Genomic DNA, 19,282 nt, shown 5'->3' with positions numbered 1-19,282 from the left:
GAGTAGATTTCCACCTTTCCTTCTCATCCATGAAGTTATCCGTATTTTTCTTCCCTAAGCCTTCATTTCCTCTTCTCCCACTCCCTTCTGCGTCACCCTTGCACTTGGACTTGTCCCCCTTATTCACCCCTCCCTCAGCCCCACAGCACTTACATAAATATCCGTAATTTCTTGATATTAATGTCTATCTCCCCGTCTAGAATGTAAGCTCGTTCGGGGAAGGAAACGTGTCTGCCAACTCTTATATTCTACTCTCCCAAGTGCCTAGTACAATAATAATAATAATATCATTTATTAAGTGCTTACTATGTGCAAAGCACTGTTCTAAGCGCTGGGGAGGTTACAAGGTGATCAGGTTGTCCCGCGGGGGGCTCACAGTCTTCATCCCCATTTTACAGATGAGTTAACGGAGGCCCAGGGAAGTTAAGTGACTTGCCCAAAGTCACACAGCTAACAAGTACGATGATCTGCACACAGTAAGTGCTCAATAAATATGGCTGATTAATTGACAGAACGGGAGCAAAGAGGAAAGGAGGCTTCTTCCCCTGAGCCTTGGCCAAGTGGGCTTGTCTCATGGCTACCCTCGTCCACAGGCCCACTACGGCTTTAGATAAATCATCCCCATCTCCTGCCCCACTCCGGTCTCAGAGGATTGGCCCATCCCATGACTGTCGGTATAACAGTTTACCCAGTCACCAGCTATTTTGGTATCATCATCCATGGTATATATTGAACACTTATTGTGCATAGAGCATTGGGAGAGTACAAGAGTTGGTAGACACACTTCCTGCTCCAAGGGGCAGACTATATATGTATATATGTTTGTACATATTTATTACTCTATTTATTTATTTATTTATCTTACTTGTACGTATCTCTTCTATTTATTTTACTTTGTTAGTATGTTTGGTTTTGTTCTCTGTCTCCCCCTTTTAGACTGTGAGCCCACTGTTGGGTAGGGACTGTCTCTATATGTTGCCAACTTGGACTTCCCAAGCGCTTAGTACAGTGCTCTGCACACAGTAAGCGCTCAATTAATATGATTGATTGATTGATTGATTGAATTAAGTCTATAAGCACTCTATTTATTTATTTATCTTACTTGTACATATCTATTCTATTTATTTTATTTTGTTAGTATGTTTGGTTTTGTTCTCTGTCTCCCCCTTTTAGACTGTGAGCCCGCTGTTGGGTAGGGACTGTCTCTATGTGTTGCCGACTTGTGCTTCCCAAGCGCTTAGTATAGTGCTCTGCACACAGTAAGCGCTCAACAAATATGACTGATTGATTGATTGATTGATTGAATTAAGTCTATAAGCACTCTACTTATTTATTTATTTATCTTACTTGTACATATCTATTCTATTTATTTTATTTTGTTAGTATGTTTGGTTTTGTTCTCTGTCTCTCCCTTCTAGATTGTGAGCCCGCTGTTGGGTAGGGACTGTCTCTATGTGTTGCCGACTTGTACTTCCCAAGCGCTTAGTACAGTGCTCTGCACACAAGTAAGCGCTCAATAAATACAATTGGTTGATTGATTGACTAGCAGCTAAGTCCCAGGGTTCTCACACCTCTCCACGTCCTTGCTAGACTAGTACCACAACGGTGGTGATCGTGAGACCATTTGAGGAGGAGAAGTACAGCATGAGGGTGACACGATCAAAGCAATTAACAGCGCTGACAATTAACAGCAATTAACAAAAGCCATAAAAAGCCAAAACAAGAAAAAACTACCAAACAATGCCTGTGGCCAAGGCCCATGAAGGGTAGGGTGGGGAAGCAGCGTGGCTCAGTGGAAAGAGCCCAGGCTTTGGAGTCAGAGTTCATGAGTTCAAATTCCGGCTCTGCCAACTGTCAGCTGTGTGACTTTGGGCAAGTCACTTAACTTCTCTGGGCCTCAGCTCCCTCATCTGTAAAAAATGGGGATGAAGACCCTCAGCTCCCTCATCTGTAAAAAATGGGGATGAAGACTGTGAGCCCCCCGGGGGACAACCTGATCACCTTGTCACCTCCCCAGCGTTTAGAACAGTGCTTTGCACATAGTAAGCGCTTAATAAATGCCATTTTTTTTAAAAAAAGCAAAGAGGCCCACGCCACACCACCACGATGCCATTTTTGGCCACGTAATTTCCACCCGCTGTCACGGTGTCAAAGGGTACTGTGCAAGCCCCCAACTGGGTCGGGGCAGGAGGAAATTCCACCTCTTCTCTCCTGGTATTTTCTGAACCCAGATGAAAATATTCCCTGCTACTTAGTTTGAGAGATTCACGCTGCCTCTCCTCGGATTCTTCTGTGGCCATTTTAGTCAGGCGAGTCTAGTTCCAACACACAATTACAGGCTGGTAAACACCAAGCTTCTATGCAGTTTTCTTCCAACACTGCAGTAGTGATGACAGACTTTAAAAAAGAAACGTTTTTCTAATACCAAGAAATTACGGTAAAGAAGAGTCTTTACCAACCTCCAAAAGAACAAAATAAAGATTGGAAGATGGGACAGAAATGATCACTAAATAACTTCCTCTTTTGAGTTTCCTTCTGCTACAATGTAATATGCTTGAAAAGATACCATTTGCTTTGGGCGGGGGATTAAAAACATCAGAATTTCAAGCTGTTTTCTCAATAATTTACATTTCTTAGCAAACAGTGGCAACTGGCTTTTTGAAAAGAGGGTTATTTATCGGAAAGGCCTGAATAGTGGAAACGGCGTGATAGTTGGCAGTAGAACTCTCCTCAATGCAGTAACTGCATTCTCGGGAAGCTTCTGGGAAAGAGAATGTGAAAAAGCCCAATAATGAAAACGCCTCCAAAATCAAAGACCTATCAACTAGTGGTATCTACTGAACACTTACTGTGTGTAGAGCACTGTACTAAGCACTTATAAGAGTGCAATACGAGTAGGCAGACACATTCCCTGCCCACAGTGAGGGCCTGTCTACTTGTTTGGTTTTGTTGTCTGTCTCCCCCTTCTAGATTGTGAGGCCTTTGTTGGGTAGGGACTGTCTCTATCTGTTGCTGAATTGTACTTTCCAAGCGCTTAGTATAGTGCTCTGCACACAGTAGGCGCTCAATAAATACGATTGAATGAATGAATGAACAAGCTTACAGTCTGGATGAGGAGATGGACGTTCAGTCGATCGATTGCATTTATTGAGCACTTATTATGTGTAGCACCGGACTAAGTGCTTGGGAGTGCTTTGTACTTCCTAAGTGCTTAGTATGGTGCTCTGCACACTGTAAGTGCTTAATAAATACGATTGATTGACTGATTGATTGATTGGGAGAATACAACAGAATTAGCAGATGTGTTCCCTGCCCCCGATGAGCTTACCGTCTAGGGTGGAGACAGACAGTGATGCGAATAAATACATTACGGATCTGTACATAAGTGCTGTGGTGCTGAGGGAGGGGTGAATGACGGGTGCAATTCTAAGTGCAATGGTGACCAGAAGGGAACTCAAAACTGCACACTGTTGCCCTACACGGAAAAGAGCAGAAACATCAGTTTGAAGAAAATCAATCAATCAATCCATCGTATTTATTGAGCGCTTACTGTGTGCAGAGCACTGTACTAAGCGCTTGGGAAGTACAAGTTGGCAACATATAGAGACAGTCCCTACCCAACAGTGGGCTCACAGTCTAAAAGAAAAAAGACAAACAGAAACAGACAGAAAAGAGACAAACATGGTTCCAGCTGGCTCTTAAAGGGATCACAATCTTGTACAGGAAAGGAAAGCTAGCAGGCATTATCCAATATCACCATAAAAACCCCCCAGGGAGGAAAAGTGGCAGATACTATTATATATTTATATATAATATATACATGGAAGCGATAAGGAAGCAGTACAACTGATCCAGCAGTTTGCACAAGATTGCAGAATATCTAGGGCAGGGGAGGGGACTTAAACCCAGACCTGATGGTTTTCAGGCTGGCATCCCCACTAATGGCCAAGAAGAAATTGGCATATTTAACCAAATCAGCTTTAAAATATTTGACTGACTTTGCAGAATCATCTGGTCCGCATTTTATCTGCTTGTGTTCTTCCTCCTTTTTAAGGAACGGCTAAAAGTTAATTGTGCTTTGATCCCAAATGATGGGAAATTAAGGGTGAAATCTTAGGGTAATGCACGATGGACAGAACAAGATGGAAGCATAACTAAGTCTGAAAATGGAATCTCATCACCTCCTGATTGACTAATTTTTCTGGCTTACAATCAGATTAGTCTTTGGAGGTTTCATAAATAGATCTAATGCTGGATTAGTTTAAATAAGAATGACAACTATGGGATTTGTTGAGTGCTTACTATGTGCCAGGCACTGTACTAAGCGCTGGGAGGGAGCCAGTGCTGGGCCCAGTGGCAGTTTTAGGATGAAGGGGTAGCAGGCATGGAAGTAGAGTGTAAACCAACCCTCTCTCGCTCTGTGCGCACACATACACACACACACATATATGAATTGGGATTGGAAGCCACTGAAAACCAGGTGAAATAGGGGGTTTCCATTGCCAAGGCCCCAAGGGAGACAGTAAAGTACTTGACCAAGTGCTTAGGAGAGTGCTCTGCACAAAGTAAGTGTTCAATAAATACTACTGATTGATTGATAAAGCAGACACAAAAGCTTTAACATACCCAGATGCACTCAATTGGTTTTCAAATAAATGTATACCCACAGCAAGTACTTTCGGCAATGTTCCAGCCAAACTGGGCAGATTCTGTACTTTAAGGACTTTTCCACTCCTTTCTGGGCCAAGTCAAATCCTACTCGGGATTTTGTGTGTCACAGGAGACGACTGTGCCCGTCACTGAAATGTTTTTCTTGTTACCTCACCAAATGACCATTTCACAGGGAGCCAGTCTCTACCACTCCATTCTCTTGGGGATTCTTCTTGTCCCAATCAATCAACCCATCAATAGCAATAGCATTTACTGAGCATCCACACCAAGCATTTGGGAGCGAACAATAGTTAGTAGCCCCCAGTGATTTTACGGTCCCCTGGCCACAGAGCATCTGCGTTTGTGATTATCTTCCTCGAGAGGTAGGAGTCGTCAGAGTGAACAAGACCTTGTTCGCAGCTCCCCATAAGTGGGAAAGAGAGGATTTTACTGAAGTAATGTCAAACATATTTACAGGTTTTTATGGAAAAAAATACCGTTCATTCTCAAATAGATTTCATAGAATCATTTAAGAACATCACTATTTTAGGAGAGGGATAAATTAATTTAAAATTTGGTTTTGACCCAATACATTCGCTATGGGCACCAAGATAAACCAACTGGGCACCTACGGCTAGTACTTGGGAAAAACAAACCCAGCCACCTAAACTCATAAATGCAAAGATTCTATATGGAGTGGCCCATATCCCAGGCAACTCTACTTTGTGAAACAACTCAAAATTTGAGTTGGAAAAGCCAACAACCCCGTTTAAGATACAACAGCAGAAAAGTTCAGCTTCTGAGGGTAAATATGTAATTAAGCAGTTTGGTGAAACATGGATTATTTACTCAAGAGACCATGACAGCTGTGCTATGTGAATACATAATTGGGTAGCTTTTTTTTTAAACCAATTTCAATCTCTCAGGTAATTCATCACTGAACTAGTCTTTCAAATGTACAATGGGAGAAACCTCAAACTCTCCTAAATCGGCCCACTTAAAAAGGCATTTGCTCCTGAGCTGGAGTCTGGATGAGGAGATGGACGTTCAGTCGATTGACTGTATTTATTGAGCACTCACTATGTGTAGAGCACTGGACTAAGTGCTTGGGAGAATACAACAGAATTAGCAGATGTGTTCCCTGTCTCTGATGAGCTTACCGTCTAGGGTGGAGGCAGACACTGATACGAATAAATACATTGCGGATCTGTACATAAGTGCTGTGGTGCTGAGGGAGGGGTGAATGAATAGCTGGGCGAACCGCAGTCAGTCAGTCAATCTTATTTACTGAGCGCTGTGTGTACAGCACGGTACTAAGTGCTTGGGAGAGTACAATGTAACAATAAACAGACACATTCCCTGCCCACAACGAGCTTACAGTCTAGAAGACGAATTTACAGACTAGAGGGGTGGTGTACTTTGTGGTGCTTTCCAAAATTAAAAAAAAATCACATTCACCCCCCCACTTTCCAATGAACAGTACATACTGAATCTCATATTGATGCCCATTGACGAGAAACGGTCTAGGAGGAAACGAGAAGTGCAAAGTTAAAGTGCAGGCACTTAAGCTAGCTCTCTTCCTCCCTTCAAAGCCCTGCTGAGAGCTCACCTCTTCCAGGAGGCCTTCCCAGACTGAGCCCCTTCCTTCCTCTCCCCCTCGCCCCCCTCTCCATCCCCCCATCTTACCTCCTTCCCTTCCCCACAGCACCTGTATATATGTATATATGTTTGTACATATTTATTACCCTATTTATTTATTTTTATTTTACTTGTACATATCTATTCTATTTATTTTATTTTGTTAGTATGTTTGGTTTTGTTCTCTGTCGCCCCCTTTTAGACTGTGAGCCCACTGTTGGGTAGGCACTGTCTCTATATGTTGCCAATTTGTACTTCCCAAGAGCTTAGTACAGTGCTCTGCACATAGTAAGCGCTCAATAAATACGATTGATGATGATGATGATGATGATGCAAGGCGCCCGAGGAGAGCTGGGTGGCCGCAGGAAGGGCTGGGCGGCCCTGGGCTTGGAGATGCGGAGCTGCCGGGCGGCTCTTGACCGGGTGGCCTCTTGTCACTGGGTGTGGTGTCCAGCTTCCCGTGGGCAGTGTGGAGGCACGATGGGTCACTACCCGGGCTGGTGGAGGGGAGGTGGCACCGTCCAACTTCCCCAGGTGGTGTAACCTGGTGAGGATGACCACCCGGATGACCCCTGTGGACACCCCATGGACAGCAGCAGTGCCTGAGCTGCACATCCGGTCAGGGGCCAGACTATAGCTCTTTACCCCATACCCCGGCTCCACCTCGAGGAGCACCGGGCCCTCATCGTCAATCGTATTTATTGAGCGCTTACTGTGTGCAGAGCACTGTACTAAGCACTTGGGAAGTACAAGTTGGCAACATATAGAGACAGTCCCTACCCAACATTGGGCTCACAGCCAAAAAGCTCTCCCCCCAGCCATCTCCCCCGGGAGGCCGTCCACCTTAACGGATGGAGTTCTGGCCTGGGAGTCAGAAGGACCTGGGTTCTAATCCCGACTCCACCACCTGTCGGCTGTGTGACCCTGGGAAGGTCACTTCACTTCTCTGTGCCTCAGTCACCTCATCTGTAAAATGGGGATTAACGCTGTGAGCCCTGTGTGGGAAATGGACTGTGTCCAACCTGATTAGCTTGGGACCGAGCTGGGATTAGAACCCATGACCTTCTGACTCCCAGGTGCGTTCTGTAGCCATTACATCGTATTTATTACTCTATTTATTTTACTTGTACCTATCTATTCTATTTATTTTATTTTGTTGATATGTTTGGTTTTGTTCTCTGTCTCCCCCTTCTAGACTGTGAGCCCACTGTTGGGTAGGGACTGTTTCTGTGTTGCCAGCTTGTACTTCCCAAGCGCTTAGTGCAGTGCTCTGCACACAGTAAGCACTCAATAAATACGATTGATTGATTACTCTATTTTACTTGGACCTATCTATTCTATTTATTTTATTTTGTTAATATGTTTGGTTTTGTTCTCTGTCTCCCTTCTAGACTGTGAGCCCACTGTTGGGTAGGGACTGTCTATGTTGCCAACTTGTACTTCCCAATCACTTAGTACAGTGCTCTGCACACAGTAAGCGCTCAATGAATACGATTGATTGATTGATTACTCTATTTTACTTGTACCTATCTATTCTATTTATTTTATTTTGTTAATATGTTTGGTTATGTTCTCTGTCTCCCCCTTCTAGACTGTGAGCCCACTGTTGGGTAGGGACTGTCCCTATATGTTGCCAACTTGTACTTCCCAAGCCCTTAGTACAGTGCTCTGCACACAGTAAGCGCTCAATAAATACGATTGATTGATTGATTGATTAGCTTCTATCTCCCCGAGCGCTTAGAACAGTGCTTGACAAATAGTAAGCACTTAAATACCCTTAGCATTATTATTATTATTATTATTATTATTATAATACACCCGCCTTCACTTGCCCCCCAGGGGCACCTGCTCCCCCTACAAGGTCTCCACATGGGCACCTCAGGCTCAGAGTGTAGGGCATGACCCCGCTGGATCCCATTCATTACGAATTAAGCAATATTTTTTAAAATAGCAAAGTGTAAAAAGGACGGGGTTGTTCAATAGAACTCCATGGAAACTCATCTTGGAATGAAGTCATAAGACCGTTTATCATGAGAAAAATCATTTCCCCCCAAAATGACCAATCAGCACTTTCAATTCTTTCAGATACTATTAGGCATGAAAAGAATGTTTTTCACATTGGAAAAATCAATAATACTGATAGGAAGGTTCACCGTTACTGATGTGGAAGGGAGCGGACCTGAATCACATACAAAAGAAAATCCAAGAACACGATTCTGACCTTGTCCTGTTTATAGGCTATTGGACTGCACTGAGCGTCCATTGCGGGCAATGCTCTGTACTAAGTGCCTTTTCTAGTTGGATTATTTGTCCTTGTGAAGTGGTTGTGTCCACTAATTTTTCCAGGAGACCGTCTGATCAGTGTTAGCCAGTGGCACCAAATATTTAGGGACACTTTCCATAGTCTGACACGGCGCTGAAATTATCAGTGGGAGTGCTCTCCCCTGACTGCCCCGATCAATCTAGGAAGTGAGTTGTTGAAAGAAGTTTTATGATAAATTAAAGTCAGAAGCAAGTCAAGGAGCTCAGAAGCCATCTCAACCAGTCCCCTGCCGCCAGGCCAAGAGAATGACTAAGGCCCCCCCAAAACACCACTGATTCACCTACCAGAACAGGTGGTTCTTAATTTTGTCCCTAAAGACCACTGGAGCCAGAGAGTCCACCACCAGACTGAGGAGCCTGTCTTAGATTTCATCGCCCTTAGCAAAAAAACCCCACAAAACCAAAAAACAAGAACAAAAACCCAACTTCTTAGATCCTACCAGAGAACCTCGAATTGCCGTTGCAGTTGGTTTTCTCTGGTTCAGTGCTCTATGGTGGCGGAGCAAGGCTGGTCGCCGTCACTGACTTAAAAGACAGAAGCCTGCTTAGGCTTGCCTTTTCCATCCCCTTCCCTTTGAAAGAGTATTTTATCACTGTGCAGTAGACTGGTTTGGATTTCCCACAGCCTTCCCACAATTCAGGTGCCAAGAAAATCTAGAATAGAGAGGTCTGCTTGCCAGCTCTTCCACTCTACTCCTGTTAATAAATCCAGGCACCAGATGACAGTGCTCTAGAGCTGCTTCGTTCCAATCCCGACCCTGACCCCTAAATCTTTTTCAACTGCAACCCAGCCAGTGTCTGGTTGGTACTAAGAACCTGGTGACCCTGATTACTGGGCAACACATACCGGGAGGATGTGGTCATCCTGGTTGTGTCCAGCAAAATGCTTTCAGGACCAAGGAGTGACCCAAAAGAAAGGAATCAACGCACCGGGTGGCCCACAATCACACAGCTTCTCCCTAGTTCACAAGGGCGCCACTGGGAAAGACAACAAATGAAGCGGCTCGCTTGAATGTCCCAGGGAAGTGAAAGGTGCTGGGAAGTGGTGTCGGCCCTTCTAATAAGAATAATAATAATTATGGTATGTGTTAAGTGCTTACTATGTGCCAGGCACTGTACTAAGTGCTGGGGTGGATACGAGCAAATCGGGTTGGACAGTCCCTGTCCCGCAAGTCTTAATCCCCATTTTACAGATGAGGGAACTGGGGTCCAAAGAAGTGAAGTGACTTGCCCAAGGTCAAAAAACAGACAAGCAGCAGAGCCGGGATTAGAACCCATGACCTTCTGACTCCCAAGCTTGTGTTCTATCCACTATGCCATGCTGCTTATACCCCCCAATCACCTCACCCTAGCCCTCTGCAGAATCGGACAGAGCTTCCAGGACATGAGGCGATGCTCGCTCTGATTCTTAAAGCACAGGCAGAATTCCAGGTCATATCCAAGGACCAACTCATGTGCTGAGACCTGCAAACTGGGAATGGAGGAGAGGGGCTCTTCAGCTAATCGCCTAACCAGATTCTAAGGGCAGTTCTCAAACCCTTCAGAAATTTAAAAAAAAAAAGAAAAAAGGTTTCTGTGACAAAAAACCCCCACCAAGAATCGTACGTGCTACATTGTGACGATGTACCAAATATAGTTTGTTATTATATAGGCACATGTGCATACACACACACACACACCATGGTGTTTTGACAGCCCTGTCTGAAGAGTTCTCAGCTTTGCTCTTTAGATCACAAGCGATGAAACTAATACTTAGCATTTCAGAAAGGTAATTATTCAGTAAAGTGTGAACCTGAGTAGAACTGGAAAGGAATTAAATATTGAGCCAATCTGCACTCTTGAAAACTGTAAGTGCAAATTACACCAACAATACGAGAAGGAATCGCAATGGGAAATGATCTCTGCCAATCCCTCTGTGTGAATAAGAATGCAACCAACAGAGGTTCTCCTTGTCACAGTCGGAAAATTCTGCTGGCAATTCCCTACGAACCTGAGGCAGTCCCAAATTTCAACTAGTGGAAAGCCTTGTTTTTAGACTCTACGATTCCAAAACCGATAAATGACTTTGTAATGTTCTAAATAGAAAGCCGGTTTTCAGTGTTTTCATGCCTCCAGAAAAGCGTGGGCTGCAGTAAATGACAAAAAAGAGGCTTACACCCAGATTACTGACTGTTACCTCTGGGAAATGAGATGGATGACAAAAGAGAATGATGTCTGTCCATTTAAAGAGAAAGGTCTAGGCCTGGTTTTGCAGTAAATGTCTCCTGACATCAGGGTACAGAATCCTAACTATATAGCTGGGCAAGTCCGCCCTGAAAGGTGCAGAAAGGGCCGTTTATAGGGCAAGAAAAATTACACCTGTTCTGTCAAACCGACAGAATTTAAGTTTCCCTTCTGCCCCTCTCGCTTGGTGTTTATGACAGCATTGGTTTGGAACGATCCATAATGTAATACCCCTTTCATAATGGTCACATGATACATGACTTTAACATGATGGTCCCGTACATTTTAGCCACCGCAGACTGCCACTGTGAGCACAAGGGAATCAGGTTTTCACTTACCCTGGTAAAGGTACCTTCAAAACTGTGGATGTCCAGCTGGGGCTTCTGAGCATACACATATGCACTGATTGAAAAGAGGTCCTGAAAGAGAGGGAAAACTTAATTATCAGCGTAGTTTGTTAACAATGGACAGCCTGTGAAGGAGCACTGCAGTGAGCAGCCCAAGTGACCCTCAGCTCTCCCGTATGGAGCACGAGGACTGATACTTTTTCTAGAAAGCGGATGGTGAACATTGCTCACTTGCAGAGAAAGGGAAAAACCCAGACGTTGGTCCAAGCACAATCCCAAGGACAGAGGAGGTAGGGGGCTGAGCCTCAAGACCCAGGTCTCTTTAACACACAACCCACTCGCTGTGAGGGAGGGACATATTCTTTTTGCCTCCACAGTTGCCCCGCAGACTACCGGTCTGTCTCCTTCAATCAATCAAATCAATCAAGCAATGGTACTTACTAAGCACTCAGTGTGTGCAGAACACTGTACTAAATGCATGGGGGAGTACCACAGAGGAGGGAGACAAAACCCCCGCCATCAGGGTGCTTATGATCTAGCGGGAGGAGTTTCCAGTGTATCTCACAATCTACCTTTGTGATCGCCAGGCCAGGTGATTAATCCGGCGCCTTTCTTTCCTGGGTGGTATCCATTTCTAATAGACAGTGGGACAGCTAGGTGTTCACACCCTCATAGCCACTTAGTAGAATTACAGACATTAGAGATGGAAAAGATGATTATCTCGCTTAGTCCCCCTCTCTGCTCCAGGGTGGCCTTTCCCAGGCAGAAATCAACCTTCTAAGTGACATAACTCAGCATCTGAAGGGCACCTCTGGTCCCATGATGACTAAGAAGAAAAATTCCCGTCCTCGCACGGGCTCTCTCAGTTTGGAAAATCTTCATTTTCTCTGTGGCTCATGGAAACTGCCCAGAAAGCAATGGACGAGCAGTAACTTTGGGGACCGGGGAAGTTAGTGAGGGGAGAACATCCCAGGGGAATAGGGTAGCGTCGGTGCCTCGGCGAACCAGACTACATTCGCCAGAGGATCTCAAAGCACTTCGTGACACTCCCAGATCTTTCCTGGTTAACGGGTGGAAGAATCACGAGACGCTGAGTGGTTTGCTAGCAGTCACCAAAGTCGGTGATGGGGACCCAGAACAGAACCTAGATCCCTTTACGGGTCATGCGTTGCCATTAATGATGAACGCTTATTGAGCCCCAGTGGGCCCGGGCATTTATCTCATCTTACGCACACAGGAGTCTGGATGGGAATGGATTCCAATCCTGGCCATGCCATTAGACAAACCGCTAATGGAACGGCTTGATAATTCTAAGAAAAATCGGACACTTCAGAAGTCCTGGGGGACAAAACAAGTTTAGGTGGAACACAGAGAAACTCTCTGAAACTTTCCTTTAAAAACTGAAAAAGGCAACCCACCAGAATCCTGACCCTGAATGGCCCAGTGGCGAGAGCACAGGCTTGGGAGTCGGAGGATGTGGGTTCTAATCCTGCTCCACCATTTGCCTGTTGTGTGACCTTGGGCAAGTCGCTTAATTTCTTTGTACCTCAGTTACCTCAAGGGTAAAATGGGGATTAAGACCGTGAGCCCCTTGTGGGACAGGGACTGTGTCCAACCTGATTACCTGGTATCCACCTCAGCACTCACAACACTGCTTGGCACATAGTAAGCACTTAACAAATACCATCATTATTATTATTATTTCCATCATGTCTCAATCCCAGGCCCCATCCCGTGTACCAGCGGGCAGTTTCCCAACAAAAAGCCAAACATGTCAACTCGCTTCATGAAAACCCCCTCGGGTCGGTTGGCGTATTAATTACCGGGTCCGGAGACCCGGGTCGTGAGCACGTGATCTAAACGGTGGCCTGTCAACTGAAAGTTAGGAAAACATGGGCATTTCGCTTGGTCCAAAATAATAATCTTTTCCAGGTAAGGACTACGCAGGATCCAGCTTCATTTTTAAATCATCAAAAAAATCATCAACTCCTTCCCACAAAATGCAGTAAAATTGGGATGTAAAACTGCTCTCAGTGAACAGTGTAGGTCCGAACCCCGCTCTCTCAGGGAAGAGTAAAGCACCACCAGCTTTTTCTTGCAGGGGGGTGACGCCTCATATATTGTTAACAAAATAGGAGTGAGCACATGGAGTGAAATCAAATTTCGACCCCCAGCTCTCCGACCGCAGTGGCGGCCGCCACCGGTGGTGGTAATCCTTCGTGCAGCACCCACTCAATCTGGCCCCGGCCTTTCTGGCTGGTTTTCACCGGCTTCACAAGGAATAATTCCTATGAAACTAATACGGATGGGGTGTTCCATATCTGTATCGTTCAGTTCCTCACCATCTGTTAGCGCCTATAATTTAGATAATCCAGGCTATTATGTGCTTTATTGTGGACGGAAAAACAGTCTCTCTCTTTGGTCAGGACGGGAACGGGGGAAAACCAATACCACACACATGCCCTTGCACAATGAAAACTGTTATTGAAACAAGTCAAGCGAGAATGATTTTCCAAGATAAATTGATACCTTCGCTAAGAGATGAAACATTTCAGGGTAAATGCTGGCTAAGAAGTTCTGCCTTTGCCTGCAGTTTATTCCCCACAAAACTCGAAATCACACTTGGTAGGTGTATCCACTGACACCCGTCAGGCTCCTGGGCCCATCGGGTGTCGAAATTTCAATTTGGCTCAACAATGTTGTCGCTCTTAGGAACTGCGCTGGTCCTTCTGTGTGCAGGGTTTTGGTTGGTTGGCCGATACTAGTTACCCCCTCTTGGCCCAGCTCCCTCCCTGGCCTCTTCGCTGTTGTTATGGCCATCTCTGGCCTCACAGTCCCCATCTCTATCGTGCCAGGCTAATTTTCCCTGGTCCGGGTCATCCGGAGTTGGCTCTGTCCTTGCCTCCCATGACTGCTACAAGAATGCACCCCCAGGGAAGCCCCTAGTTCCTAAATAAAGACCCTGGCACTGCTCTCCCTGCCTGTGTCCCCCTCCAAATTACCCCTCTGCCAGCCTCCTCCCCAGCTCGTTCTGCTGCTGACCTTTAACTTGGGTGGCAAATGGATGGGTTTTCATGTCCGATTTCTAGTGGCTACTTCAGATGCCCAGGCTGTTAGAGTGGATCCCAGCCCCTCTTGTCAGGCTAGGCTCTGCCCTCCCTCCTCGCCTGATTGAAACTTCAGCAGAGTCCTTCAGTGCAGTAGGACGGGGCACAGCCATGGAGTGAGTCGTCACATGGACTCTGATTTATGGAGGCGGGAACTCCACGGATTCAATCCACCTCTGCAGAGTCACACCCATACACAATGTAAAGCTCATTTCCTTCCTGGAGTGCCAGAGAGGTTCAAGCATCATCATCATCATCAATCGTATTTATTGAGCGCTTACTATGTGCAGAGCACTGTACTAAGCGCTTGGGAAGTACAAATTGGCAACATATAGAGACAGTCCCTACCCAACAGCAGGCTCACAGTCTAAAAGACTAAGTCTAAGTCTAAAAGTCTTTAAATCTAAAGTCTAAGTCTAAAACTCTTTCACAGTCTAAAAGCACAGTGCAATGGTCTCCTGGCCCCAGCTTCCCCTACGGTTCTTGAGAATGTCGTGGACCCTGCGATTGGGTAGAAAACCGCACACCCATCCCAGCTGAATCTCCTCTTTCAGGGCCCAATACTGAAGGAATTCCCCGGTTCCCCGGAAAGGGACGTAATTCACAGAGCCTGTGCGAACTCCACAAGGGAAGAAAAACTGAGGATAAATAAACTCTGAAGCCTTTCCACAAGGCAGCAGACGCAGCCCCAGGGTAGGAGTCATGAAGAAACAAGACAGAAATGGCAGCTAAATGTCTCTTTTCCCAGAGGCTCTTGTGAGCCCCGAGATGAGCTTTTGGAAAGGCACCAACTGCTCTGACTGTGGTGCTTTAATTCCAAATATGAGAAGAGTGAGCTTACCAGAAAACCTAGTGAACATTAACAAACGAGGAAGGGAGGGAGAGAGAGGGAGGGGAAGAGGACGGGAGAGATAAGGAGGGAGGGAGGAAACTCCGGGTGCAGCTAGGATTCATTTCTAAGGCGAAAGATAATGGGTTCGGGCACAAAGTAGGAATCACGAAGAACGGCTACTAAAACCCATAAAATGGATCTTCCGGGCTCCTTTAGTTCCCAGCAGAAGTAATTTACTGCCCTGCTTTGACCTCTCACCTTATTCTCGGTCTATTCATTCAACAGAGAATTTATGAGGATTTGTGGAACTTTGCAAACAGTCGACTCATAATTCTAAGCTCCTCGAGCCAAAGTGCTGCAGAAATTGATAATGGTGTGATGCTAATCCTTCTAGAACTGCAGTGGCAGTGAGCATAGCCCTTTGCAGAGGTGGGTAGTTCACCTGGGGGACACAGACACACCACCCTGGGTTCTGCCACCAAGCAAATAGCTTAGTGCGCCCCAGCGTCAAGCCTCAGAAATCAAAGCTCAGCTAACATGCACATCCATCAGTACTATTTACTTAAGCGCTTACTTAGCGCAAGGCACTGCACTGAGAACAGGGCACAGTATCCTCGTAAATTAAAAAAAAAAACAAAATAAAGGCAAATAGGAGAATATGCCCAGTTCCACAGGGCAAATAAGTATTCCATGACTTCTAAACTACGAGGATACAAGTAGTGCATGTCCAATGCTTAGCATGGTTTTGGACACGGAACTGCCCTAAATAAAAACCATAGTGATTATCATCGTAATAATCTTAAAACCATCTGGGTCAACCACTTCATAAAAATGAAAATGCTGCAGAAGCGGCTTCTTCTGTAGATTTGGGAGCCCCTTGGGGTGCCAGGTACTGAGTTTTCTCTCAGCCCTGAGCCCAGCGCACTGTTCAGAGTAGGCGCTCAGTAAGTACCTTGGCTATTATTACTATTACATTCTGATAAACGGGTGTAAATTACATGCCATCGACAGTTTCCTTTCCTAGAGGCACATGACCATTTAGAAAGAATGCATTTCATCTACTATATTAGTCATCAAATGACTGAATAATGGCATAATAATGAGAATGTCTGTCTGTGCACTTCACAATCATAATTTAGAAATCACTCTCAAGTTATCAATAATGTAGGAAAGCCTCCTCTATTAGGTCAAGGGCAACATTTGTCTGCCTTACTTAAAGATCATTAAAATACATCCTTAATCATAACATGTGGTTCATTACAAATAAAATTGCCTTTGGTTCAATAAAACTAATTAAATGTAAATGGTATTGTTTACTGCTGTATGGATCTTTTGATATAAATCAGCAAGTCACCATTTATTGAAAATGACTGTGACCTCATTGCGGTTAATAAATTTGTCTGATCACCCGCACCAGAGAGGAAGCTCCGCCCCACCTCTGCCGCCGGCGGGACCACAGGAAACCTTCCCGGTGAGTTTCTGGACCGGGAGCGTGGTTCCTCGTGAGATGGCTTGCTGAAATTTTAATTCTCCGATCGCCGTAAGTGGTTCGGGAAGACAACAGAATCTCCCCTGATCATCTTTGGCGGTGGCGGGGCCTGTTCTTTACAGAACGCTCGGGGGGCTTCCAGGCTTATTTATCCTGGTGTCAACCAGGATGAGGTGACTGATGACGGGACTGACAGCTCATGACAACACGAGATCACCACGACCCATTGCAGCCAAGAGATACGGAAATCAAAATGAGTGACAATTCGGGGCAGCGTAAGCTGCTAGACCAGAGACCAAATTGGACGGGCTACTTCGAAAGCCAAGTGGCGGATTCTCCCCGCCGCAAAAAAAGAAATGTGTCTGCAGAACGAGTCTGTCCAGGCGAGACCGAAATTTTCACTTTGGGAAACTAGCTAGTCCACTGAACTTCCCTTTCCCACTAACAGACGCCTCTGTCATCCACTCACACATATATCACCAACAAAACATCCTCCTTTGGTGTTTTGAGGTTTCCACCACTGGCTGCAGAAAGGGAGAAGTCCCTTGGTTCTTATGGACGTGACTGCTCTGCCGTCCCTAGGCTCCGCGGGCTTGTCTGTCTTCCCAAGACAGCCGAAACAAGGAGGGAAGGAAGCAGGCGGAGATAGAGGGATGACGTCTGACAGAATCCGACCGGAGCACAGAATGTCTCACCCCGCCGAGTGGGTTTGGACAACACTGTGGGATATCCTGACTCTTGTTCTCCCAACTGGTTTTGCTGCTGCAAAGGCCGTTGGTCCCCTAGTTTCACCTCAAGATAAACGTCCCAGTTATTTTAATGCCAGCCCAGCAGGTGGCATTCACGAATTACCGGAAAGTACCTTCCAACTTGCTTTTCCGCCTGTGGTTTGTCTTAAAACTCACAAGGAGGCTCAGAAAATGAAATCTCCACAGCTTTTTCATGGGCATAATAAGTTGATATACTGACCCAGACGTGGTGGTGATACACTGCTAATGCAATCCCCAAAACCCTATGATTCCTGGAGGACCTAAAGTTTAGATGCATTTTTAAAACCACTCCCCTAAATGTACATTTTCTTTCTAAGAATAGAAGCAACTCCAATTTGGAAACATAACTGAATATCTACGATTAGAAAGAATGAAAAGGAGTCGAATTGTGTTTGGCACCTTTGCGGTTGTAGAGGTATACTCTAGGCACAGATAAACCAATAAGTCAATTGAGCGTATTTATGGAGCACCTCCGTCTGCACAGAACTGTATTAAGCGGTTAGGAGAGTACAGCAGAGTGAGTAGGCAGGATTCCTGCCCACAAGGAGCTTGCTATCTAGCAGGGGAAGCAGCTGCTGACAAGCAGGAGAAGCGGATGCGGACCTGAATCGATAAACAGCTGGAAAGCCGGAGGCTGGCGGGATAACAGAGTGAAATTCCGTGACTGCAGATAAGACTCCAACAGCAGCAGGGTTGGGAAGGTCCCCTCCAACCCGGGACCACTGAGAGCCCAGCACCGAGGACTAAGCCGAGTTTCTCTTGCATCGCCGGGTGCTCCTTCACTCTCCCTGCCACTTGAACGAAAATGCTTCCTCATTGTCAAACATCCCTCAGTGTTCACAGACAGCATATTCTGGAAAATGAAGCTTCCCTCCTAACTGTAAGACCCTCTCCTCTCCCACAATCCTTCCCCGAAACTGGACGTGGGGCCCCCGTTTCTTCCCCAGTGAACCACGAAACCTTGTCCCTTTTCTAAAGCTTGGTCTGTTTGTTGACCTGAAGGCCTTTCAAGCGCTTAGTACAGTGCTCTGCACATAGTAAGCGCTCAATAAATACAATTGATGATAAACACGACTGATGAGCTGAAAGCAAAGTACTATTGATACTCAAGGTGTTAGCTTTGGGGTGGAATCAAGGACCTCTTGGGTTTGGGAATTAAACCCTACCTCACATTCCCTCACCTAGGGGTTTGCCACGAGGCCCCTTCCTAATGGATGCTTGGCCTGTGGCAACCCTTCCACGGTTTCCTGGCGCTTCAGGTTATTTCTGGCGAGTGTGGACAAACTGGCACACGACAAGCCCTTTGAAAATGATCGTGATTCCTTAGCGAGCAACAGCGGGAACCATTTTCCATTTCTGCCTTTTCCCCATACGCAAACAAGCCCTGCATGGCTGAAGCACATGACACACATCTCTATGCTGCGCGCCACGTGATAGGAGGGTTCAGTTGATAAAAGGAATGGGTTAACAGTTATGGTTGCCATGGTTTCCTGTAGAAACAATGGCTTCCGTACAACTTGCTTTGGCACCGTAACAAAAAACTCTAGCTTCCCATTGGCTGCAGAAAGTCCTCTGATTTTTTTTTTTAGTAGTTGGGTCCTGTTCGCGGGGTCCTGGCACCTACTATAGAGGGAGAGGCTGGAGGCTAAGCTGGCCGCTGTCCAGCGCAATGACCACCACAAACCTCAGATTAAAAACAGTCATTTGGGAAGCAATCATAGTCACCTTAATAGAATACATAATATAGACTTGTCCTTGGCGTGAGAAGATGATGCCACAGACTGTGAGATTCACCTAAGAGTGCGCATGTGGCTGGAAAGGCCAATGCAGGCACCACAGTCCTGAGCCGCCGAGGGTGGACAGGTGGGTAGCTGCAAGGAAAAGGAGGAATTGTGAAAGAGGAA

The 19,282-nt window shown here is 45.8% G+C and overlaps 1 protein-coding gene across 6 annotated transcripts in view; it reads right to left on the bottom strand.

Annotated features, from left to right (window-relative positions):
- Nucleotides 1–19,282, bottom strand: part of ATP9B (ATPase phospholipid transporting 9B (putative)) — a 211,259-nt gene that overhangs the window by 99,077 nt on the left and 92,900 nt on the right. For all 6 annotated transcript variants that reach the window (XM_038771100.1, XM_038771101.1, XM_038771103.1 and 3 more), the window contains one exon: nt 11,172–11,252. In XM_038771100.1, the coding sequence (XP_038627028.1) occupies nt 11,172–11,252 (81 nt within the window). The remainder of the gene's footprint in view (nt 1–11,171; nt 11,253–19,282) is intronic.

This window comes from Tachyglossus aculeatus, chromosome X2, assembly GCF_015852505.1.
Source record: "Tachyglossus aculeatus isolate mTacAcu1 chromosome X2, mTacAcu1.pri, whole genome shotgun sequence".
Classification (NCBI taxonomy): Eukaryota; Metazoa; Chordata; class Mammalia; order Monotremata; family Tachyglossidae; genus Tachyglossus; species Tachyglossus aculeatus.
The sequence above is the reverse complement of the archived record's forward strand: the minus strand, read 5'-3'. Positions and strand labels throughout refer to the sequence as shown.